This window comes from Labrus mixtus, chromosome 4 (genome assembly GCF_963584025.1).
Source record: "Labrus mixtus chromosome 4, fLabMix1.1, whole genome shotgun sequence".
NCBI classification, from domain to species: Eukaryota; Metazoa; Chordata; class Actinopteri; order Labriformes; family Labridae; genus Labrus; species Labrus mixtus.
This window is the reverse complement of record NC_083615.1, coordinates 16,738,123-16,763,207: the sequence shown is the minus strand read 5'-3', so window position 1 is coordinate 16,763,207 and position 25,085 is coordinate 16,738,123. Positions and strand designations below refer to the sequence as shown.

At 42.8% G+C, this 25,085-nt stretch overlaps 2 protein-coding genes across 4 annotated transcripts; both read left to right on the top strand.

Moving 5' to 3' along the window:
- Positions 1-44: 44 nt before the first annotated feature.
- Positions 45-6,535, top strand: gtse1 (G-2 and S-phase expressed 1). Of its 2 annotated transcripts, none has more exons than XM_061036104.1 (12): positions 45-159; positions 418-483; positions 600-657; positions 887-1,634; positions 1,767-1,928; positions 2,026-2,161; positions 3,571-3,969; positions 4,157-4,211; positions 4,732-4,974; positions 5,127-5,358; positions 5,574-5,690; positions 6,187-6,535. In XM_061036104.1, exons 2-12 carry the CDS (start codon positions 462-464, stop codon positions 6,271-6,273), a joined length of 2,259 nt encoding a protein of 752 aa, XP_060892087.1. In that variant the 5' UTR covers positions 45-159; positions 418-461; the 3' UTR covers positions 6,274-6,535. The 2 variants fall into 2 exon arrangements, with proteins under 2 accessions (XP_060892087.1, XP_060892086.1); XM_061036103.1 differs by having other exon boundaries at positions 6,184-6,535.
- A 2,099-nt stretch (positions 6,536-8,634) lies between these two features.
- Positions 8,635-16,372, top strand: LOC132972951 (hatching enzyme 1.2-like). 2 transcript variants are annotated; one of them, XM_061036112.1, is made up of 8 exons: positions 8,635-8,790; positions 9,853-9,898; positions 10,289-10,441; positions 10,575-10,692; positions 11,449-11,627; positions 12,482-12,563; positions 13,210-13,339; positions 16,256-16,372. In XM_061036112.1, exons 1-7 carry the CDS (start codon positions 8,713-8,715, stop codon positions 13,334-13,336), a joined length of 783 nt encoding a protein of 260 aa, XP_060892095.1. In that variant the 5' UTR covers positions 8,635-8,712; the 3' UTR covers positions 13,337-13,339; positions 16,256-16,372. The 2 variants fall into 2 exon arrangements, with proteins under 2 accessions (XP_060892095.1, XP_060892096.1); XM_061036113.1 differs by having other exon boundaries at positions 13,210-13,343.
- The last annotated feature ends 8,713 nt before the right edge of the window (positions 16,373-25,085 follow it).

Below are 25,085 nucleotides of genomic sequence, written 5' to 3'. Positions count from 1 at the left end.
GCTTTCGTCACTCGCCTCCCAACCAATGGCTGAGCTCGCCGGAGTCATGTGACCAGCAGCGCAGCCGATTTGAATCGTTTGCCCTGGCCGTGTTTTCGTGTCGCCGTTTGAATGCGAAGAAGAACATAAGAATTGTCAGTTTTAAAAGAAGAACTTGAGGTTTGTAGTTTTGATTAAAATGAAACTCTTACTCCCACGAGCTGCTGAATGGACGCAACTTCACATTTAAATGCTCACTTCAAAGCTCATATCGATTAAGAGTTGAGTTAACTGCGTTGTCTGGGGAGCCAATGGGCTACAAGCTAACGTTAGCATGACGATGAACTGTTCAACATTATGCTTGGATTCAGTCTCCGCTCTTTGTCAGAGTGTTAATGTGGAATATTTTATAAACTTTATCTTTATTTACCTCTGCAGGTGTTGTCCGGTTTAGTCTGATTCCCTCAGAAACAAACAGCGGGATGGACTCTCGAGCTAACAGCGGTAAGTGAACACTCACTGACCCCCCCAGTCTGTTTTTTATATAGGATAGGATAAAACTTTATTGATATATACTGTTGTAATCACATTGTCTGTTTATGAACTTTGTCTTTGAACAGATCTGTCCTTTCTGCTTGATGAGAAGTTTGACTTCGATGTCTCTTTGTCACCTGCCAGGTAGGAAGAACATTTCCTGAAAACTTTACTGAAGAGCCAAAAAAAAAACATTTAGCACCAAACTGGTCACATCTTTCTGTTATTTGAACAACTTTCATAATGTTAAAGTTTTTCCATTAACATTAGTCAACTGTTCTAATTGAGGTCGACGTTGAGGCGTCAACTTTCTTCTGTAAGCTCTTGGAGCTCCTCTCTGCTGGGATGTCCGTCATTTCTCTCTTCTTTGCAGCTCCAAAGGAGACGAAGATGAAGATGAGGTGTTTGTGGGTCCACTCAGCCATAAAGAAAAGTGCGTCTCTGTGAAAGTGGCATCTCGGCTTGAGGGCAGCGATTGTGCTCGGGTGAGCTGGAGTCCGCTGACAGGAGACCTGCTGGACGCTGTGTGTCAGGAAGCTCACAAACTTGCGGACCAGATTCACAGCTGCGAACTGAGCCAGTCACACGGCGAGGCCGGAGAGCCATCCGCGGCCACAAACCGCGGGGAGGAGTTCCTGCAGGACGCTGAAGCCAAACTGGGCGTGCTTGCTCTGACCACCGCCAGCTCGCTCAGCACGCTCAGCCCCATCAAACGGCAGACCTTCTTAGTGCAGGACAGTCCGCTGAAGCAGCTGCCGCCTGCTGTCCAGCGCCGCCTACTGAGAGGAAGCAGCAGCAACAACACAGCTCCATCCCCGAGCCCTGCGACATCTTCATCAAAGCGCCCTGCCTCAGCTAACACTACTTCCGCCATCCGCCCTAACAATGCAGCTTCATCATCCACATCATCCACCCGCCTCTCCACCAGCGCCAGACTCAGCACCTCAAGCCCTGTGGTCGGGGTCAAGGCTCTGCCCAGGATGGGGCTGCGAGGGAAAGCCGCGCTGGGGGTCGTGCTGCCGAGCAAACCAGCAGGCCCAAGGGCTTCCTGTTCAGCAAGCAAGAGCAGAGTGGATAGAACCAGACTGCAGCCCCTGAGTAAAGTCGGAGAGATCAAACCAGTAAGTGGACCTGGAGTATACACAATTCTTTACTTGTCCCACTGATCATACAGGAGTCCTGACCCCCAGTTTGGTTTGATGTTTTAATAAATGGATGAATACATGTTGATGTCAGCTGTTGACTGGTTGTAGGCTTTGGGGATTTGGAAACGTAGTCCATCTTCTCGTCCCTCCAGCTGGGCAGATTCAAGTGAGGATCTGCTCTCTGACTCGGCGAGTGTTACATCTGACATCAGCGACTCCTCCTTCAACTCCAGCCTGCTGGGAAAACGCACGATGGCTCCTCCCAGCAAAGTACGATTGTGGCCGACATATGTCTGTTTTATCATATTGACTGTGTGTGCTGTTATAAACCTCCTAACAAATCGCCGATCATGTTGTTTTGATTCAGAGTTTTACGAGGAACATGTCAGCTGTGAAAGTTCCTCCCCTCCAGAGCAGGAGAGTGACGGACAGGAAGAACACGTCTTCGTCCTCTTCATCAGTGTCCAGCTTCAACTCCAGCATATCTCTGTCTCCTGCTAAAGGTATGTAAGTGCTAACAGCTCAATCATACACAAACATCTAACATTTGTCTCTATCCCCTTAAGCTAAAGATAAGCTAACTGCTTACAGCTTACTTTGTATTCAAACACCCACAGTCTTTCCCTGTGCCAGCCTAAAGGTAAACTATGACCTCAAAGTTAACTCATCACAAACCTCTTCCTTTTTTCTAAATCATCTTCTATTAATAACTTTGATTTATAAAACACGTTTCACGATACAAAAGTGCTTCCTGAAGGCAGCAGAATCAAACAGGCAGGCCATGAAGTCAAAAGCAAAGAATGAACAAAATAAAACATTTTAAAAAACTCCTTTAGCTGTTGGGTCGCGCCTCGTGTACGGAGGTTATAATCCTCCGAGCTGGCGGTTGGGGTTCAAGTCTGACCTGCGGGGTTCTTTCACACATGTCGTTCCCATTCTCTCCTGTTTCCTACTCTATCCACTGTCCTATCAAATGAAGGCTGAAAGCCCAAAAGTAAATCTTTCGGAAGAACGCAAAACTAATTTCAAATCTAAGATATGAGATTCTTTTTAAAGCTCGTGGGAGGAGTTTTTTTTTTGTCAACATACCGTTGCCTTTTTTTGTTTTGGACACTTTACAAAAAGCAGATAAAAGACCTTACTCTTTGACACTAGGCCTCGTGCTCTGGTAACCTGCTTAAGCACGATTGACCCCCTCCCCTTGCCCCCGCTGGGCCTGCACTCACACTGCTCCAGGACTAACCGGGCCTGAGCATGGTAACCTCTTGTAGCCCGCGTAACGTTGTAATACAACACATGCAGGATTGTACGTAACTATGACGTGTGCTTAGTTTACAGGACAGACGGACTCGAAAATTTAAATAATTCAAGGGACGGGCGGTCGAGTCCACGTCCGCACATCTGAGAACAACACAGAGAACATGACAGATACTTTACTGACTTTGTGTCTTATTTTGAGTCATTTTGGTCAGATACAGACAGAACACTCCAGGATTACTCCATAACAAAGACTGTCCACGGTGTGGGCCCGTGCACTGTACCGTGCCGCACACACCTTCCAAGCGTGCAAGGGCTGAGGAAGTGTACCGTGTTTGAGCTCGGATCGGAGCACTCTCACTGGTCAAACTAACCGGACTTTAGGGGTGAAGTGTGCTTAGGCACGGTACTGATTACTTAGTGTGAGAGCTCCCTCAGACAGTATGCAGGAGTTTGTCTGCTATCTCGGTTAATCAAAAAGATATTAAGAGCCCTTTGACTTCTGTTTTATTTTTTTTTACAAGTTTAGTATTGAAGATGAAATTCTTTTTGAAGACCGACAGCCAACAGCCAATCACTAACATCTGCAACGCTCTCTCCTGCTTATTACTATCAAGTCACAGTGTGTCACAGTTCAGGTGTTGTCTCTTCTCAGGTAAACTTAACTCTTCTCTGAACCAGAGTCTAAGTGGCTCCACTGGCCCCGCCCCCAGCAGCATAACCAAACCATCCAATCCCAGCCGAACAAACCGCTCAAGTGTGTATGGCACTGCGAGACCAGCGTCGTCCAACGCTGGCCGTCGCTCGCTGTCCACCCAGGTGAGGAAGCCCTCAGAGGTGGAACTCCCCAAAACCACAAAGTGTAGACCGCTGAAGAGAGCTGAGGCCACGCCCCTCCAGGTGACGCCTGCCAAAAGACTTTCAGAGAGGACTGCCTCCATCCCCTGCAGCTCCTCGACACGGCTGCAGAGCGGTTTGAAAACTAAATCCAAACCTGAAGCTTTGGTCCTACCAACGCCCAGCGGAGGATTCAGAGGATTCGCTCAAAAAGACGGTGAGAGCTCAATTTCATCTTCAGTAGTTTGTGTGAAATAGTTAAAGTCATTCATCCTGCAGTGTATTAAACAAAATCTCATTCTTTACAAAGACATGAAATCTTTTATAAAGTGTTGTTGGGTGTTATTGTCTGTGAGTAAAAGTTGAAATCTCTCGTTCTCTCTGACTTTGTGTTTCGTCTCCAGACGCCTCAAAGATGATTAATCCAAAGAGGCAGATGTCAACAAGCAGCGTGGAAAGGTAAATGAACCTCCACTACCCCACTGTCACCGCATCTTTAATCTTGAGTCAGTTTTATATCAGCAGGGAACTTTTTTTTATTATTAGTATTATTATTATTTTGGTCATGTGACTGACACATGTCCAAAAACAGAGCAGAGTAAATGTAGCTTAATTTGTCATTTGGATGTTGATGAAGATGCAAACAATGAAACCCTACAAATTGTACACATAAACAGCTGGCTTACATCCTTTTGAAGGGAGCAAGTTTATGCCGTTAAGGGGATTTGGTGTCCTGGAGTTTTGTCCTGGAGTTACACAAAGACAAATTTGTTCTCTACAGAGAGCTTTAATTAAATTAAAACAAAGTCAACATACAGCTCCAAACTTAATCTAATTTAAAGTACAGAGGGATATTTATAGAAAGTAGATGTGTCATCCAGGTGGAAAAAACACACCTGAACACATGTCCAGTCTCTGCTGCCACTCAGTTCTGTGTCTCAAATCTAAGTTTGTTCATTTTAATCCACCTCTTTGACAGTGCTGAGGTTAGTCTCCCTCAGAAGGCCTCTGCCGGTCCTGTAACGCCCTCTGCTGGCAGTGGCAGGGTGTTGCCGATGAAGGCACGGCGTCCCTCTGCCCTTCCCACCCCTGTGAAGCGCAGGATGTCCGCCATTCCCCCGGCCACGCCCACCAACCGGACCCTGCCCTCCAGACCTTCAACCACATCTGACTCTGGCCCCGCCCCCTGCCACAGTGCTGCCAGGAGAGAGAAAAGCTGCAGGTGACATACTGAAATATTTACCTGTTCACTTTGATGTATACACATTTTAAAAATCAAACTTTGTGCATTCAGTTTGATTAAGTTGTACAAATGAATATTGAAAGCACTTTTGTCACTTATTTCTGTTTTTTTTGTCGTTTTTTTTTGTGTAGCCCCACCCCAGCAGAGACTCAGGAGGCAGAGCTTGTTGTTGCCCCTGAGGTCCGGCCCTTCTGTCTGGAAGAGGAGGAGGAGTCTACTGCTGCCCCGCCCCCAAGCCTTCCACACACCGACCAATCGGAGAGCATTGAGCCTGTATCGGAACCAACTCAGGTGGAACCAGCGCCCAGCAGAGACCTGATCGAACTCGGGTCTACAGAGGAGAGCAACACAAAGACACAGGAGGTCAGAGAAGACACACAAACACAAACCAGTGGCAGGTTCTGGTTTCCACTTGAGGCTGGCTGCAGATTAACCTGTTCAGAGCCTGGTTAACAGAGAACAGGATATTCTGAAAGTATAATTTGATCTGAACTTCACCCTCCTCCTCCTCCTCCTCAGTTGAGAGAGCCTTTCAGACTTTCTTCACTCGTCATCCTCTCTCTTTTTAATCTCCTCAGGTCCTCCTGTTGGATCTTCCGGCCCCCATTGTGCACCCTCAAGAGAAACTGCTCATCGACCTGACCAACACCCCCGACTTGATCCGGACCAGCGGCAAGACCTGCCCGTCCTCTCAGGTAACTGTGTCCTATTGTTTACAGTGAGAAGGCAGACTCAGAGGGCAGAACAAACACCTAGCTGTGGGAGTGTCACCCACCTGGGGGAGGGGCTACTGCCCTTTGTGATGTCATGAAGGGAAAATCTCCAAACGGCCTGTTTGAGCACACATTTTCTGAAAAGTGGAGCAGGCAGAAGACGGAGAGGATGGACTTTTCTCATTATTGGGGGGTTTGTAGACAGACTAGGGACACATATTAGTGTTAGAGAAACATGGTGAAGTGGATTCTACATAATGTGACCTGCTAAATGCTGAAAGTGGGACTTGGGATGCGGCGTGTGGCATTAGAATTTGTAGCCGGGAATTGGTCGATGTCGTTTTCTGCCTGTAAGAAGGATTGTGATGAACCTGAAAACAATCAGCTGATTAGTATATCATCTATAGTTTCAGCCTTATAATGACATGTTCAAGCTTCACCTCATAGGGGAATGTTTTTGATGTATTTCTTTCAGCAGCTGATCGATCTGACCTCTCCGCTCATGAAGTGGAGTCCAGAAGACAAAAGAGAGAACAACGCCCCGCTCATCAACCTGTCCTTCTGATCCAGATCCTCCTGAACAGCTGGATCTGGTTTCCTGTGATGAACTGGGCTCAGCAGGTTTCTGTTTTCAGAAACTGTCGAGGCTAATCCAACAATGTAAAGTACAGAGTTTTAATCAGAGAAGTCCTTTACTGAATCAGAGTATTATGTGTTTTAAATGAAAATAATGAAAGGTTCCCCAAGTCTTTCTGCACCTGATTGTACTTTTATTTGTGTCTGTCTCGCTGCTCTTATCGATGTTTGAATAAATGTTGTTTATGTCACGGCTGTTGATGCGTCTTTGTGTTCAGGCAACCAACATGGTGCGTTTTTTAAAATGGACAACAAGAAGTGGACGCAGCCACCGATATGTCACCCATTGGTTTGTGAGCCCCCTCTGTGAAATGTGTTGTCATGATCATTGCCGTTCCTTTTTATTGGAACAAGAGTTGAGAAGAAGGTCAATGACGTGAGCTGTCATGCTTCTTGCGGCCGGCGCCACGGTCCCCGCAAACGTTGAGTCGTTTCATACTGATTGCGGTCAGAGCGGTGTGATTGCTCAACACGGCCCGAAGAAAGTACTTCCGGGTCCTGCGCGGCGATATTGCACAATCGCGGTTGGCACAAAGTCGTCCACGTTGTTACAAAATCTTGGAGATGCACGGCTGGGTGCTCAGACACTCCGTGGACTATTCTCGCGCCCACCGCAAGAAGCATGAAACCTGATTCAATGAGTCGCAGTGTGCAGCACATGGCCAATTTACATAACGTTAGTTTTCCGTGAAAACACTTTGGAAAGATTCAAAGTCTGGCTAGCAAGCCAAGACAAGTTCTGTTAAACATCCTGTCTGATCATATTTACTGTTTGGTAGCCAGAGGTAAAGATGATGAGAGAAATGTGTGCTAGCTGAAGGTAACTTCATCCAGCTTTCTGGTTCATTATTATCTCAGGCAACATTAAAGTGACAGCTGGTCAACACATGTAATAAGAGAGGGAATATAAACTTAATGAGAATCAGCAGGAGCAAAACATCAGGTTCATATATTGATAATGTTTCATATATATGATAGATATGTGAAAATATTGTCATACTTGATGACTGTATGATGATGCTCTATCAGACTCTCGCCCTGAGAGCTACTTGCATAGTGACTGCACTTCACATCAGCCCTTAGTAGAACATGGTAAGCCCTGTTCTGCAAATTCATCCCATTTATAAAAAGGAACTGAAGGTTGGGAGATACAGGACATAGATATCGACAAGCAATTGTGTTTTTCTTATTGTTTGCACTGCTTCTTTAGTCGGTCTGCATGCTAAAATGGTCTGTAAATTAACATTTTAAAGCTGATATTTTTTTTAAACTTCTCGGGGGGGGGGCATGCCCCCAGACCCCCCTAGGGGGTCACCTTTTTCATCCCTGATGAGTTTGCACCCCTGTTTTATACAATTTATTTATTGGGCCTTTTTGACTTCATTGGATGAGACAACTGAAGAGAGACAGGAAATGTTGGGAGGAGAGAGTAGGGGGATGACATGCAGCAAAGTTCAGATTCAAACCAGGGGCGATTCTTGAGTCTGTTGGGGTCCAAGACAAAGATTCACAGGGGGCCCCTTCAACCAGCACTCACCACCATTCTTCACATCAGTATTATTAGTTCTAAATAAAAGTATGAAGAACATTAGGAATTTAGTGGAAATGATTCCATTCAAGTGATGAGAGAATCATCACTTGAATGATTAGCGCTGTGGCTCTAAGGTTGTGGCTCTTATGACTCTTCAGGTCATAAGAGCAGACGATTTCAGTCATTTACTGGTATATGAGTGAGTGCTGTACAATGCGGCCCCCTTAGGGAGGTTTCCTACTGTCATTGCTAACTTAAGCACATTTTGAGCCACTGCTGTGGTACCCGCCAGGAAACTTGCTGAGTCAAAATAACAACACAGAGACAAAGTACTTTAAGAAGATGTAAAGTCGAAAGATGAATTCACAAAATGAAAAAAAACATCGATTTCACATCTTGTGTTGCTTCTTTATGAATTTACTTTTTCTGCTAAGAGAAGAACGTTTATTTTGTCAGCCCCTTGTATGAATGGCCAGTACATTGTTATATAAAAAATGACGTCTAGCTTAATCCCTCATGCTGTTTTCTAAGGAAACAGTTATCTGTAGTTTAAACAATCAAGTCTATAAATATTCGACTTTATCTGTCATGGATCAGACTTCAACATTTAGCAGGTGTCCTCCCCACCTTCACTCCCACGATGTCACATGAAGGTGCTCCAATATTTATTTTGCTTCCATAAACAGATTTTATTTTGCTGACTTAATGTGGGAATCAGCCGCATGTTTTCAAGGCGATGTGCCTCTTATCACCGGGCAAAGCAGATGTAGTGAAGGTTATAAATGGAATCTGCAGCAGGACCCAGGTGTCCACTCTGTTCACCTGCAGGACGGAAACATGGCTCTCTTCAAGTGCTCGCTCGGTGTCCTCGTTGTCCTGCTGCTGCTCTCTGAATGCTCCTGGGCTGAAGATACGGTCAGGAAACTTTCACATTTTAAAATAACAGAAAAGAAGAAAGAGGTCAAACGAGGGTCAGATCAGAGCTCTCAGTTTAGTCTCTGGATTTCTTCCTGTTGTTGCTGTTTTTTTTGTTTGGTAGATATTTTTCGGGCTTCTTTGAAGAGAGACAGAAACGTTGGGATCAGAGAGTGAGGCCGACATGCAGCGAAGGGTCGAGGTCGGATTCAAACCCATGGCCACTGTGATGAGGACTATAGCGTCAGTGCAAGGTAGCCTATAGTGACTAGGCTATCGGCGCCCTCTGTTGTTGCTGTTATTATTTCCGGTTTAATAACAGAGAAAATAAAGATCTGCTGCAACTAAATCCAAACTACACTGTAAAAGATTTGCATCCGGAATTTATAGCAACAAATATGTTCATAAGAGCAGACGATTGATTTGAAGTTACTTACATTTTAATTGGTCATCTAACTAAAATGGCTATTTCTGTAACAACAACAATTCAGTCTCAACATTGTGCCTTAAAAATTATCTATTTTACTGTTTCAGAGTTATTTTACTATCTATGTCTTTATGTTTGAACCTGCAACAACAGCACGTTTGTTATTTATGCTTCTTTTTTTTCAAATAACTGTGTGGGCGGGTTTCAGTGGTTGCATTTATTTTGGACTGTTGTACATATATTTTTCAAAAATGCGTCCTCTGCATTTCTGAATTTGCAGACCGTTTGTTTAAATGGGGCTGCTGTGGCTCAGTAGAGTCCGTCTTCTCTCAAACGGAAAGTTGGGGGTTCGATCCCCAGTTCCTGCAGCCACGTGTCCGATGTGTCCTTGGACAAGACACTTGACACTGAATTGCTCCCGCTGCTTCGGTGGCGGGGTATGAATGTGTATGAATGGGGTTAGTTACTTCTGATGGTCACTTTACATATCAGCCTCTACCATCAGTGTGTGAATTGGTGTGACCTGCGGTGAAAAAGCACTTTGAGTAGTCAGAAGACTAGAAAAGCACTCTACAAGCTCAAGACCATTTATCATTTCCTGTCCTCTTATTAATGACATGACCTTCCTGATCTAGGATCTGTCTGTGTCTGAGCTCCTGTGGAGGGCCAACAAAGATGTAGGTAAGACAAATGTGTTTATTACATTTTAACTTTGATAGTGTGAATCATTTCATAATTCTATGAATTCAGTATACATTGAAGTCATTTGTCAAATGTGGCAAAAGCTATGGTGGCTTTAAAACATAGTAAGGTAATGATGGAGAAATATCCATCCATTTTCTATACTGCTGATGCCGATCCCAGCTGCCACTGGCCAATCTTAGACCTGGGTGTCTTACATGAAGTGTCCCATACGGGGGACCATGAAGGCTGCCACAGTCCATGACGCGAAAGTCCATGCACATTAGTTGTCCCTTAGACAGCCTTTCCAGTTAAACACTTTTAAAGGTCAAAGTAACCGGACTTCGGCGATGATGTCACTGACCTATCCTGTTTGTCGTCCTCCTGCAGTGCGCACAAAGGACGAGCCCTTGGTTATCGATGACATCGCCTATGACAATGAAAACGAGAGAAACGCTGATCCCTGCACCTCCCAAGGCTGCATGTGGGGAAAATCAGCCGATGGAAAAATCTATGTGCCTTATACCATCGCAGGACATTTCTGTGAGTAAAATTCTTTAAGCTTCTACGGAGATTTGAACTCGTAATCAAGTAAAGATGAAGATGCCTCCAGAGGTGCTGCTCGTCAACATGTTGAACCCCTGATCATAGTCATTTGTGTTTGTGTTTTTCTCAGCTTCTCGTGAGCGCTCCATCATCGAGCGTGGTCTTGTCTCCTTCCATGACGTCTCGTGCATTCGCTTCGTCCAGCGCAGCAGCCAGAGGGATTACCTGAACATCCAGTCCGACAATGGGTGATGTTTTTATTACCTCAAACATGTGATTGTGCAATGCAAGAAAATACAAATCAATTAATATCAGCTCTTAGAAAATTGAGCAACATGTAAGATATCTGCTGACTGAGATGATAAAGTGATCTCACTATATGATCAGACATTAAGGAAACATGCTATGTTGAAGTGCTGTCTTCTCTGACAACAATGCAGCAGCCAGTATGTCCTCCTTCTAACTTTAGATTCTGGTCCTGAATGCTCTGGATTTGTTTGGACCAGAGAAGGTAGGCGGTTTTAAGGCACCCCCCACATGGCCGTTTTGGACGCCCCTCAGTTTGCCAGATATGAGAGCAGTTATCAGGTCAAACCAACAGGTGTTGCAGCGATGGAAGCGGGCAAGAGAACTGGTTCAGATAGAAGTGATTGTACCCGACCTAAAAAGCCTCTGCATGTTTCTAATAAGCTCCACGAGCAGAAACGTGCTCAAACTAGGATCAATATTGGAGATGCTTTTTCAAAATGGAGAGAGGTTAGAACACAGAACGGTTTACAGACTGATGCAGAGCTGGATAAACACTGAAGCTTCAGTGTCCACCACATGGCAACCTGCATGAGCATCGACTCTAGAGAGGAGGGGGCGGGGGGAGACGGCTGCGTCAGAGTCAGTGAAGACTTTATTTCATATTAAATAACTATCTTCTTAATTATTCAGCAAATTATTGAGCCGTGCACTTTTGCTTCTATCATCTCATGTTTTATTTCACTGTTTGATTGCAGTTGTTATTCGTACGTCGGTCGCCGTGGTTACTCTCAGACGGTGTCTCTGGACCGTCAGGGCTGCCTCTACCACAGCACTGTGCAGCATGAGCTGCTCCACGCGCTCGGCTTCAACCACGAACAGTGCCGCTCAGACAGAGACCAATACATCAAGATCCTGTGGGAGAACATCCAGTCCGGTCTGTATTTCAGCCTCTAACACACAAACCAAAGAGACACTTATAATGTTACATTTAGAAGAAGGATAAACTCATCAGTGGACCCAACTGAGGATTAAAAAAAACTTCTGATAGATCTGCTTTTTTAAATTGATCATATCTTCATCTTTGAAATACAACCTGGAGGTTTATATGAACATAAATATATAAAAAAAGAAAAAGTACTGAGTCCGCACACCAAAAGCTGCTCCAATTAAATTGAATTTAATGGAATATCACATGTAACGTTTCAGGCTCTCTACCTTCATCAGACATGAACAAGTTAATGGACACACCTCCACATAGATATATATATATATATATATATGTACACAACCCAGAGGTCACCTGACAGGTCATGTGATATGATGTCAGGTGACCTCGGGGTTGTATATATGGGATATTCCATTCAATTCAATTTAATTGCAGCAGCTTCTGGTGTGCGGACTCAGCACTTTTTTTATGTTTGGATGTTTTTTGTCCAGCACCCAGTACTTAAACTCTCCCAGATGTGCGTGCCTTTTTGACATTTTTATTTGTTAATATATGTCGTGTAAACTTGTTGTAAACAGAAAGTCCAAAACTCAAAGATGAGCTGAGAAATCATGGCATCTGTGAAACAGGTTTATAGCTTAAATTCAATCTTAACACAAAAGTAATCCTCCTGCTTCACAGCTAACAAATGATAAAAACTGGCACAAAAAATCCAATTTAAATTACACATTTCATATTTTCCCTCAATGCAATATCCAGAGATCTAACCGGGCAAACTAAAAGACAGTTGACAGTTTCTATTTTTCTTTTAACCCTTGTTGTGATTTATTTTTTGTCTTTAGGGTGGGAGTACGCCTTCGACAAGATCAACACTCTGAACCAGAACACCCCCTACGACTACAACTCTGTCATGCAGTACCACAGGTTGGCCAGACTTCATTTCATCCAGCATCTCTTGTTTTTCGATATTTAATTGATTTTTCAAAAGTTTTTCTTTTAATAACTTTGTGCGATAATTTTTTGTATGAATCTTGATTTAAGGGACTTTATGAATATGATTCGGATAAAGACGAGGGGAATCTTAGTTTCATTTCATCAAAGCAAGCAGGAATCCTCTTCGGCTTCTGTCAACACTTTTTTAGATAATCTGTTTTACTAAGAGACAAGAAAAAAACCCTCTATAAAGAGCTGCAACATGAACTGTTATAAGTCCTTATTAACTCCTTAAAGCGACACTATTGTGACTATTGCTTGAAGTACAAACATTTGTAACAAGCGAATGCAGCCACTGAGGAAGTGTCACAAGCTGCAGTACCTCAAATGACCACTTGGGGCTGGGATCCAAAGTGAGTCAATCCCCTTATACTGTATTTTAAAATGCCAAACTTTGAAGCAGAATCAACCTTGGGAAAGTATGCATATTTAAAGGGGGGTGGTGCTTTCCACAAGTCCAAATACATTTTCCACACTCCCTGAGCCTTTTTTGACACAGCTGATAGTGAACCAATCATTTTCTACTTCCCAAGACAACAAAATAAATGATCGTTATCTGTATCGTGTATATTTCCAGGTACGCCTTCTCTGGGAACAATAAGCCCACGATGGCTCCCATCCCCAACGCCAATGTTGAATTCGGCACGGCCACCCAGATGAGCCAAAACGACATCACCAGACTGAACAGGCTGTACAAATGTTAAACAGTGAGTAAGTATCTGACTCTCCTCTTCTGCTTTGTTTCTCGTTAATGTCCTTTACTTTCCTGTCGCCTACTGAAACAACAACAACCTCAGAGCGAGTTCCCAACTTATTATGTTTTGATGAAGATTCAAATCCTAATACACATCTTTTATTTGAAGCAGTATCTTTTTCAGTATTCTCCCTCTTCTGGTGCAAATGATCCTGGCACTATTTAGTTAGCGACACTGTTACTACATCATGTTTTATTATATTTAAGCTTCTGTTTCAGAAGTTGTTTCAGAAGGTGTGTTCTAATAATTGTCCTGTGCTCTCTCTTCTTTTCTCCTTGTCATGATGTTCTGATGTTTTGTGTGAAGCTCTTTGAACTGCCTTGTTGCTGAAATGTGCTCTTAAAATGAACTCACCTGGCCTTGCCCTCCTTGAGTTTAGTGTAGAGACTTGTGGAAGAATGAAGAATGTGCAACATTTTACCCATTAATACAACAGACATCAAGTCTATCCTGTGTAAATGTGTCTCTGAGTCATAACTGTCTACAATGAGTGAGAAGCTCGAGTCCCGCTGGCTGTGTTGTTGTTAGAGATGTGTTAACATGGACAGGACGGCCGGCTCCTCCCCTTGTGTATAAAAGCTGTTTTAGTCAAGGACTAGAGAGAAGAAGAAGAACATACTCACTGATTATTTGAATGCCACTTAAGTGTTTTTAGATCACAGTCATTCTGTGTCAATTTACATGCAACATGAAGCTACGAGCTAACTAAAGAGTGCTAACATTAGCATGCTAGCTCAACTATGCAGCTCGAGCAAAGGACATTTTTGTCTGCCGCTTGTGCTAAAACCTTTGTAGGAATGATAATAACAAAGTTTATTTATATAGCGCTTTTCGCAGACAAAGGACACAAAGTGCTTTACATCAACAAAAAACAACAACAGCATCCATACAATGAAAGAAGAAAAAATAAAAAATTAGTACGTCATGGATGACATTATAAAATAATGCTATAACCAGGAACAGTAATTGGCACAATAAAACGTAGATCACCCGGTCTTGCATACGCTGTGATCAGCCAGATACGCACGTTTCATAGGTCTCACATGGACCCTGTCGTATGCTGATTTCTACACCAGATTGACAAGTGAGGGCCAGTATGAGGTTAGGGTGGTCAGCCGTATCAAAGGCGGAGCTGAGGTCAAGAAGAACCAACACTGAACAATCACCTCCATCAGCAGACATTAAAATATCGTTGGAGACCCCTAATAGAGCGGTTTCAGTGGAGTGCCCTTTCCGGAACCCTGACTGGAATGTGTCATAGATGTTATGTTCCTCCAACACAGCAGTGAGTTGATTGGCCACAACTTTTTCCAATATTTTGGACATAAATGGCAACTTTGAAATTGGCCTATAGTTCATAGGCAGCGCTGGGTCTAAATTTGGTTTCTTTAAGATGGGCTGAATCGTTGCATGTTTAAAATAAGTAGGGAAACATCCTGTAAGCAATGAGGAATTTACAATGGATAAAACAGCAGGACCAATAGTAGGTAAAAGTTTTAAAAACAGTGAAGGTGGTAAGACATCCAAGGAGCTATTAGTCAGCTTTGTTTTCAGTGTCAAATCCATAAGATCCTCAAAGCTAACAAGGTGGAAGGAGTCCAAGACAGTAGGGGTAGCAGAGGAGCTGTCTCTAGGTGGGTGAGAGTTCGGCTGCATATTGGACCTTACAGCCAATACCTTATCAACAAAGAAGTAGAGGAACTTATTGCAGTCATTAGTTGAACAGCATGGTAAGGTGGATGGAGATGGTGAGACAATATTGTTGATTGTGTCAAATAAAACTTTTGGATTTCTTCTAGAGGAAGAGATTAAAGTGCCAAAGTAAGCAGTTCTGGCTTCCTGTACTGCTTCATTAAAAGAATGCCGCAAATCTTTGAGATAAAGGCGATGTACCTCTAGTCCAGTGGATTTCCATAGTCGTTCAGACTTTCGACATTGCTGTCTCAGGCAGCGGACAGCATTGGTCATCCATGGGGAAATGTTAGGAATGGCCTTAGTCCTCGTCTTTAAAGGTGCCACTGTGTCCAGTAACGTGGCACAATGAAGATTAAAAGATTGTAGTAAAAGGTCAGTATTGTTTAGGTGTGAATGACAATCCCAATCATATTGTGCTAAGAACTGATCGGCTGTATCTGTTGTAATGATGCGGGAGTGGAAGGTTCTTACAACACTGGGAGGATCAATGGTTACACAAAGATCAAAGAAAATACTTCTATGGTCACTGATCAGTAGGTCTTCACATCGGACATGGTTGACATCTATCCCTAGAGAAAAAACCAGGTCCAAGGTGTGGCCTTTTATGTGCGTGGGGCCTACAACATGTTGCTTGAGGTTAAAAGAATCTGTAATATTGAGAAATTCAGTGGCTGCAGAATTGGAAACATCATCAATATGCAGGTTAAAATCCCCAGCTAAAAGTATTCTGTCCAGTTTAATACAAGATGTTAAAAAGTCAGTGAACTCAGTTAAAAACTGTCCTGCTTGACCAGGAGGTCGGTAAATTAAAATACAATAAAAGGGATTGATCCTTCCAATTTTGGTAAGTTGTAGTGCGAGTGGAGAGGGGTTGGAGGTGTGTCGCTGGAGGAGAACAGTACGGAGGAGGTGTCACCTAACAACAGTTTGTTTTGGTTTCATGCTGATGCTCCAGGGCGACATCTACTGGATCAAAAAGTCACACATTCTTCCTTTAATTAAAGCACTGCACACCTGAAAATGTCTTTATGTCACAGGATAATAACATGTGTGCTTCATATATACAGACATTGAATTGATTAAATTGAAATGGATTATACATAATAACAACAACAAGTGTAAAATACGAAAACATTCTATTCATAGATTTGGATGTTTTTTTTTTCCCGACAGGTGATCAAATCAAACCTGGCAACATGGATCCAGTTGGTCCCTGAAACCAGATTCACGTGTTTCATCCCTTCATAATAAAATCAAAGAAAATGTATACACAATAAATCTTAGAACATGTCTATTGAAGCCTTCTTTCTTTATCTGTGTAGCCTTACAGACTCTGGAGTAGTTTACTTCAAAGGTCTGTGTGATGATTACATGTTGAGGATGCACATTTGAGGATGTGGATATGGATATCAAATCATTTCTAGCCTAATAACCTATAACCTCTGAGAGTGATGGAGTGCAGCCAGCGGTCTGTGATTAAATGACTTCAAGCCAGTATGTCCTTCTGTTGTTTTGTGTTTGTTCACAATCCGACTGCAACTTGAGAAGAAACTCTCCTCAGCTGTCCTGTCCAATAAAGACAACCACGGCCCAAAAAATATTTCAAAACAAGAACAAATCAAAACAAAACATGTAAATAAAATGATAATTCTTTGCACATACAGTATAAAACCAGTTTTTCAAATACTTTAACAAAACAATGGATGGTTAACGAAGTGATGTTAGCTTGAATCTGTTGCTTTAAAAGGCCGCTCTGACGTCCTGGCATCATTTTGATGAACGTTTGAGTCCTGAACTGCTCCGTCATCCGACGCTTCCTCACCTCCTCCGCTCATATCTCAGGTAGGAGCGACCGCAAAAATAAGGAGACGAGGAGAGGAATGAAAACAAGGATGCACAAACTTAAAAAATCCAAAGAGGGTTTCTGTGTGGCACTAAGAACTGCTGCTCTCCCGTGTGCTTCTCTTATAGTCCACTAGGAGGCGACACATCCTTAGAGCTCTTAAATATAGTACTTCTGCAGTGATAATCCACAACTGACTTTGACAAACAAGTCAAAAGATAAAACAAACAAACAGAGCAAGAAGCAAAGTCAGAGGACGGGAAAAAAATCACTTTTGGTCTGCAAGCTGAATATCATTTTATCTGACCTGGTGGCAGTGCTGAGAGAAATCGAAAAATAATGAATCTTATGAATCTTCTGGCTGTTGATTTTGGTTTCTTGTGTCTGTAAAAAGAGGCATCAGTGTTACTCTAAATCAGTCTCATCATGACTACTTCAAAAGTCCCCACAGTATGTTTGAGTAACAGCTTTGGGGCCAAACTGTCTAAATCAGTGATTCTCTGAGTGTGGGCTCTGGCCCTCTGGTGGGCAGTGAAGGTACTGTAGGTCGGCTTCAAGATATATATTTTTTAACAATGAATACATGTAGTGTTTCCACAAGGTTTTTTGCTTTACAAACTATGGCCTTCAAGTAGAAGGAGTATTTATTTGGACTCCATTACTGTAGGCCCACTTTAATGTTAAATGTTTTAAAGGTCACATATTATGCAAAATACACTTCACCATGTTTTTCTAACACTAATATGTGTCCCTAGTCTGTCTACAAACCCCCCAATGATGAGAGAAGTCCATCATCTCTGTCTTTTACCTGCTCCACTTTTCAGAAAATGTGTGCTCAAACAAGCCGTTTGGAGATTTTCCCTTCATGACATCACAAAGGGCAGTAACCCCTCCCCCAGGTGGGTGACACTCCCACAGCTAGGTGTTTGTTCTGCCCTCTAAGTCTGCCTTCTCACCATAAACAATAGGACATGGAGAGAGAAAGCCCGAGTACACCCAAGCACTTCCAGAGAGGGGGCGTGGTCAGACACAGCTCATTTACATATTTAAAGCTACAGACACAGAAACAGCCTCAGAATCCTTATTCAGAATAGATTTCAGATTCAAAATGATTCTGGATTCATTGATTCAAAGTCTGTTTATGAATTAGTACATACTTCAGGATCTACTCCAGTCATCTGTGAGACTGGCTGAATTTCTTGCTGCTCCATTTGGCATCACACTGAGTTAAAGAGCTAGCTTTAGCACTTAGCATGGAGGGACTGATTAGCCCCCCAAAAAAGAAGAAATTACTCATTATCAAAGGAAATTAGTGTACATAAAATGTATGGATTTGTCCACCAAAGGCTTCCGTAGAAGAAGCTGTCTCACATAAACGATGAATTACATTAGAGGGACGCTCTCAGACTTTTGATTTCATTAGTCATTCATCACACACTGCTGCCTCACACAGGAGCCACACACAGTCAGATGAGCTATGAAACAAGCCTCACATAGATGTCCATGATCCCAGCATTCCCTTTGCTTCCCGTCGAGCCGTTCCCATCATCGGCGTGGCTCCGGACGCTGCCACACAGCCCGGTGAGGCTGATGCGAGTCTGGCAACCTGTCAAGAAAAAGTGGAGCGGCTCCGTGGCCCCCCCTCATGCAGCAGCAGGACGTGAGAAGTCAGTCTGTGTTGCTGCATAAGGAAGCAGTGTTCACTAAAAAAAACAGTGACCACCGCTCCCTCCTTCTCCTCATCCTCGCTCTCTCACCACCTATCTAGCATCCAAAAATCCCCTTTTTTTAAACCCTTAAATTATGTAATACGTTTACAAAAATGTATCTGTAGCAGCCTGTCTTCACTGATTCAATGAGTTCACTTTCATCGATGCATGTCTTGGACTTTTAAAGCCTGCAGACAAACACGTCTTTGTCTGTGTTAAGTCATATTCAGTTTGTAAGGAGACAGAAACAGAGAGGAAACAGAGGTGAAAAGGTCCGTTTAAAGCTGTAACATTAGACTTATAAGATTGTCAGCAGTCAAATTAACACAGACACCCACAGAGAGAGCTTGTTAAAATATATGCGCTGTGACCAATTTAGCTCCTAACCCAAATATATGGTTAAAACAACAACAGGAACGTTTCCTTCATGTAGTTTCCATGCGAGGCGAGTGGAGTCTCTAATGACAGATAATAAGGTAAACGGGTTCAAGAAGAGGCTCTCCATGTTTCTGGTTCTTTCATCCCGTCCCGAACTTCAGATTCTCCACCTTTAACTTCAGCTTTGTCGTCACTCAAGGGGAAATTCGTTTTGCAGCCAGGTGACACCATAAAACATTTCTAAAAGGTAGGTCACTAAACCGCAGTGTGACATACAAAGATATGAGGAGCGATGAAGGATACATTACTGAAGAGGGCATACGTCAAGGCCACGTTTACACCAGAATGATCCACTGAAACTGCGTCGCTTTCCGTTTTAAAAAAAGTTCAGTCAGAACAGACGACAACGCCGTGCACACAGATCCACAAAAAAAGACTAAAACACTCTAGTATACATGCCAGGACAGTAGATGGCAAAGTGACTTTGTAATAATACAACACATACACATGTGCACCTACTTCTCCTTAAAGTAAATGTAACATCACTATTGGCCGCTCTGTTAACAAAAGCGACATCAAACAGACACAAGAATCTGACCTGCTGTGGACTTACCGGCCTGAGGGATCTTTTTTATTTTTTTTAAATTTATGTTTGGGTGTTTGGTGCCTTTATTGGAGAGATAGGACAGAGTTGGAAATCAGGGAGAAAGAGAGTAGGGAATGACAGGCGGGAAAGGAAACACGGGTCAGATTTGAACCTGGGCCGCCCGCTTGGAGGACTACAGCCTCCATACATTGGGCGCACGTTCTAACCACTGGGCCACCAGCGCCCTGCCTGAGGGATCTTTGACGTTTTGTCCGTAAGTTATTCTGCTGCTCCGCCTGCCAGCTCCTTTCTGCGCACGTCTTGGCTCTAAAATACGTCACCAGCAAAATGTCAATATGTATTTTGGCTTCGCTTTTGTACAAGGGAAGGAGAAAGACAGGCGTTGTCCATATTTAAAAACTGTTATTGAGTTAAACCGGATTTATTCTTCTGTTTCGGATCCACGCCATAAGTTCGCTTAGACCTGTATCTACGGAAAATCCTATGCATGTAGCCTGACATGCATAACTAAATGTTGAAATGACGCAACCTCAAGCACTGTGATTGGACCGCTGGGTTTACCGTTAACTGCATTTACAACATTTCAGCCTTTTTTCCGAAATTCTTCAGAAGGACAAACGCTGAAAGCTACAGCTCAATATTCATCAGCTCTGACATCAATTTAATACGCTCGCTTTCAGTTGCCATGGTTTCCTATAAACAAGCAGAGAAAATGGCAGAACAGAAAAACAAGAAATATAACACGCATAGAAGTTGGAATAATGCCAACTAGGATATTTAGGCAGAGTATTGCAGAGCTATACACAGTAGTGTTGTAGAACTTCAAATCGGTCTTGAGACCACTTTTTGATGGTCTCGTCTCGGAATCGAAAGCATTTTTACTCGGTCTTGTCTCGGTCTCGGACGGGGTGGACTCTGGATTTTAAATCAAGATCGATCAAGACCACCTCTGATTGGCTATTTTTCCACTTCATCACTGTGATTAGAAGGAAAACACCTCTTTCTAAAATAACAAATAACTTCAATTCATTCATAATTTGATTTTTATCCTCCAGTTATGTCCGCAACCTTCCCCGTGTTACGATCTAAGTGAGTGACACACCCCCTAAACGCAAGATGAGGGTTTTTCTGTGATATTTATGGTCTTGGTCTTAGTCTCGATCCCTAAATGTCTTGGTCTTGGTCTTGGTCTTGGTCTTGGTTTTGGTCTTGGTCTTGACTGGGTCTCAGTGCACTCTGGTCTTGGTCTTGATCTTGGTCTTGGTCTTGGTCTCGATCCCTAAATGTCTTGGTCTTGGTCTTGGTCTTGGTCTTGACTGGGTCTCAGTGCACTCTGGTCTTGGTCATGTCTTAGTCTCAGTTGTGGTCTTGACTACAACACTACTACGCAGACACACCAACCAGGCTTTACTCTCAACATACGTTATACAAACCAATGTGTGTCACGCTGGTTTGTATTCTCTCTGCAGTCAGTGTGTTACCCTTTGCATCTGTGTCACATGCTTTACTTTTAAATGATCTTTGAGAGTGTCACTACAGTGCCCTGATTTCCAAAATAAGTCACAGAATAATCTTCTAAAACTAAATAATACATCAACAGTGCCTTGAAGACAAGAGGAGGAGATATTTTGTACATATGTGTTTAACAAGAGCTGTCAGTGTGTCTCCTACTCGGACTTAGTTTTATATAAAGTGAGCGAGCCCCGACATCCATAAAGAAGCCATTCACCTCTATGAAGAGGCTGTAAAGAGAAAAATGCAGCCCTCCCACTTGATTGACTGCAAGAGGCTGTTTAAACACACACACACACACACACACACACACACACACACACACACACACACACACACACACACACACACACACTGCTGCCTTTCCTTAATGGATAGCAGGAGGAGATGCCCAGCCAGGACTAGTTGAAAGAAGGCCTTATGAGAGGGAAACAAACACACACACACACACACACACACACACACACACACACACACACACACACACACACACACACACACACACACACGCACACACACGCACACACACTTAAAGACGGCAAGAAAAAGAAACGACATAGCAAGATAGAGCAAAGTAGGTTTTACAATTGCATTTTGTCATCAGCAGCGTTATATTAAAATGTAAGTCAGTATCTCATTTTACTGTAACGGCTCTGGTACAGAATAGTTGATGCCCTCTGCTGGCCAAGGAGAGAAGCTGCAGGACACACTGCAGAAATACATGATGTTTTATTCTCAGCTAAACATTCCTAACTCTTAATTTGGAGTTCAGTGATGCCAGGTTGTTGAGAGGTCTTAGGTCATCAGCACAAAACCTTCTGTCACTGCCTACATCCAGGACAAGGTGCAATGGGGATCATGCTTTTTCTATTGCAGGACCAAAACTGTGGAACTCTTTGCCCCTAGACATCCGTCTCTCTCACACTATTGGTGTTTTTAAAACTCGCCTTAAGACATATTTTTACTCAATTGCCTTTAATGTTCAGTAACCCATCAAGCACAAAAACCCATAGCTCTGTTATTCTTGTGTTACACTGGAATTAACTCACTGTCACTTGTTCTTTTCTTTTTTTATTGTTGTTGTTCTTGTCTGTTACTTTCTACTGCTTTGTTTCTGCAATGTTCAGCACTTTGGATCAACTATGTTGTGTTTAAAGTGCTATATAAATAAAGTTGAGTTGAGTTGACTTTCAGCATGATATCAAACTTATTGTTACTGTATCAAATTAAATGAAGAAACCAGAAGAAATCAGTAGAACTGGGAATTATAGGTTCCTGTAGTAAGACAAGGTGGGACTCAATGATTTTGTTAAATATCTAGTGATTTTGTTCCCTGTTGTTTCTGTTTTGACATTTTTGGGGTTTCTGGGTTTTGTTATTTTACTTCTGGCTGGAGATACTCGATTCGGTTTTCTTGTTCTGTCGGTTAGTTTCTTTCTTAGGTCGTTTTAGGGGGACGGCCTATTGCGAGGTTGGCTCGGCGCCTTCCCATACTTTGTTCTTTTTGACCGGGGTCTCCACTCCCTTTTGTGCCATCATTTGTCTTTGATTACTTTGGGGTGAGGGGGATATTTATATTTTGAATAAAAAGCTTGAATAAAGCGTCCATATTTTTTCTGTCTCCATGTGTTTTTTTTTTTCAGCCTTACGTTCCTTATTTTGGTTGAGGAGGCCGTAACACAAAGAAAGAAACTCCTCACGCACACTTCACACCACAAAACGCTAAACTGAGCGACTATTTCAGGAAAGTTTTAAAATACAGGGAGGAGTAATGTGAGGTGTCATGATTTTCGGTCACTGGACCCAAGGATGCTACTTGAGTTTGAACATCTGAAAGTTTCTGTTGTTCAGTTAAGTTTCTTTCTCTTTTTTTTAATCCATTAATTTGGTCTCTGTCCGTCTTTAAGCCCCTCCTCGTCTCTCTCTCTGATTTACAGCCTTCAGAACTTACAAAATCAGACAGGACAAGTTTAGGTCTGTAAGCTGCGGACATGTTTTATATCTGAAACCGCTGACATTAATAACGTTAGATTTTCTAATATGGAATATTTGCATTTGCAAATTAAGTGGTTGTGTACAATTTCTCTGTGTCCATGCTCGACCAGGTACCGCCTGTATACATTACTGAGTATGTATGACCTGTTTCATACCGATAGATTTTAAACCTGTATGTATAAATACATGTCTTTAAGTCGGTTCCCCCCTCTGGCTTGGAGTGCTGCCAAGGTCGACTCTAAAATTAAGTTGTATACCACAAAAGTAGGAATTCCACACAAACACAGCGGTGCAGGTAGCTCGTGCTAACAGATCTGTATTTAGGACTTATTAGATGATTACAAAACAGTCTTACATTAATACTGATGCCTCTATATGACCTAAAAAATCAAACCACTGCGTCAGCATAAAAGTTAATTTTTTTGTCTTTACAGTTATGTCTGTTCCTGAAACCCCTGATGTTTTCGGCAGGTGTAAGACAAGGCGATTAACAGCTGCAGAAAAAGCCTTTTCCTCACATTTTTAATGACAAAGATTCACAGCGAGTGATACATATGACTGTCTGAAATATAGCAGATTCTTAGAGTTTTAACAACTCTCAGGCTCCTGCATTACTGTAACACAACGTGAACTGCTCACTGTAACACTAATGGTACGCTGTTGTGATGCAAAGTGACAGCATCTTTACGGCGCTGCTGCAGACTCTTAATGTGTGAAAGGTTTATTATAATGACTTTCTAATGTCCAAATGTGCAAGTCAGACTTTTAGTCATGTGCAGAGGTCACGGTCAAAACAAAACAAATGTCCAAAATGAAATAACTTTTGGAGACATTCTCTTTTATTGTAAAGTGATGAAGCAGACACAATGTACCGCGGTGATGATACAAATCCATGTTTGTTCAAAGCTTATGCTGAAATCATGTTACATTTATGTTTACAGAAAGAGCCATGGTCACAGTCCACAGCCAGTCACAGTTTATAAATGTCACTCCCCCTCCTATTGGCTCGAGGTGAATTCTCCAGCGAATATCCTGCTGCGTTCTCTCATCAGCTCACTCTGACTTTCTGTGTAAAAAGTCAGAGTGAGGGGTCTGTCAGGAGAAACTACAGGTGAAGTCAGAGTAAATTATTTGGCTGTTTGCGTTCACACATACAGCTCCTCCGGCAAATATCAGGAGTTTTCTGAAAGTGTGAAAGCAATATTAAAGTCAGGAAGAACAGATTTGGATATTTCTGGTGTCAGATGCAGCCCACTCAGACAAGGAGAATACATTTTCAGTGTGGGTGTCAAAGGAGCTGTCAAAGTCAAATGAATGTGTGTTGGCCTGTGTGAACAGAGGAGCATCATCCCCTCAAACGAAACTGACGCCTCAGCACTTTTTCTGAGCTTGAAATGTTTGTCACCCTGAAGAAAGAAAAAGCCTCAGTCCAGTCTCAGTTGATCCCGCCTCACTTTCTGTGTCAGCAATATTCCAGCATGTTTCCAGCGTGTGGCTGCTCATATTTGGATCATTTGAGGCAGGGGGAAAGCGCAAACACAGGCGTCTCTGTGCTGACCTCCCTCGTCCACTCTGAGAGGTCTTTCAGGTGGACTAAAGCTTTCAGTTGTAAGTCAGGTCTGCACCCACAGAGACTGCTAATGAGCTGAAAGGAGTCACTTTAAGCGATGACTCTATGCACATACACAGAAGGACCAATTTGGGATATGCATAACTCTTATAAAAGAAGGAAATTAACACAATTCTTTACTTTTTGTGAGAAGAAAAGGACCATTCATGGTCGACTTAGCATGCGACAGTCCTTTGCTGTGTTACATTATTGATTCTGTGAGTCAGCCCAACACCATAGTCATACACCCACAATCCTTTACGACCCAGACCTTACATGTCCATAACTAGAGACTCATTGTGTGCCGTGAATTATAGGTAACCTCACACATAAAGCCTTTATTTATGCAG

Coding starts and splice junctions, on each gene's coding strand:
- gtse1 (XM_061036103.1), top strand. CDS start 462: ATGGACTCTCGAGCTAACAGCG. Junction 3,970..4,156: donor AGGATTCGCTCAAAAAGACG/GTGAGAGCTCAA, acceptor TTTCGTCTCCAG/ACGCCTCAAAGATGATTAAT. Junction 4,212..4,731: donor TCAACAAGCAGCGTGGAAAG/GTAAATGAACCT, acceptor CCTCTTTGACAG/TGCTGAGGTTAGTCTCCCTC.
- LOC132972951 (XM_061036112.1), top strand. CDS start 8,713: ATGGCTCTCTTCAAGTGCTCGCTCGGTGTCCTCGTTGTCCTGCTGCTG. Junction 8,791..9,852: donor GCTCCTGGGCTGAAGATACG/GTCAGGAAACTT, acceptor TTCCTGATCTAG/GATCTGTCTGTGTCTGAGCT. Junction 10,442..10,574: donor TACCATCGCAGGACATTTCT/GTGAGTAAAATT, acceptor TGTTTTTCTCAG/CTTCTCGTGAGCGCTCCATC.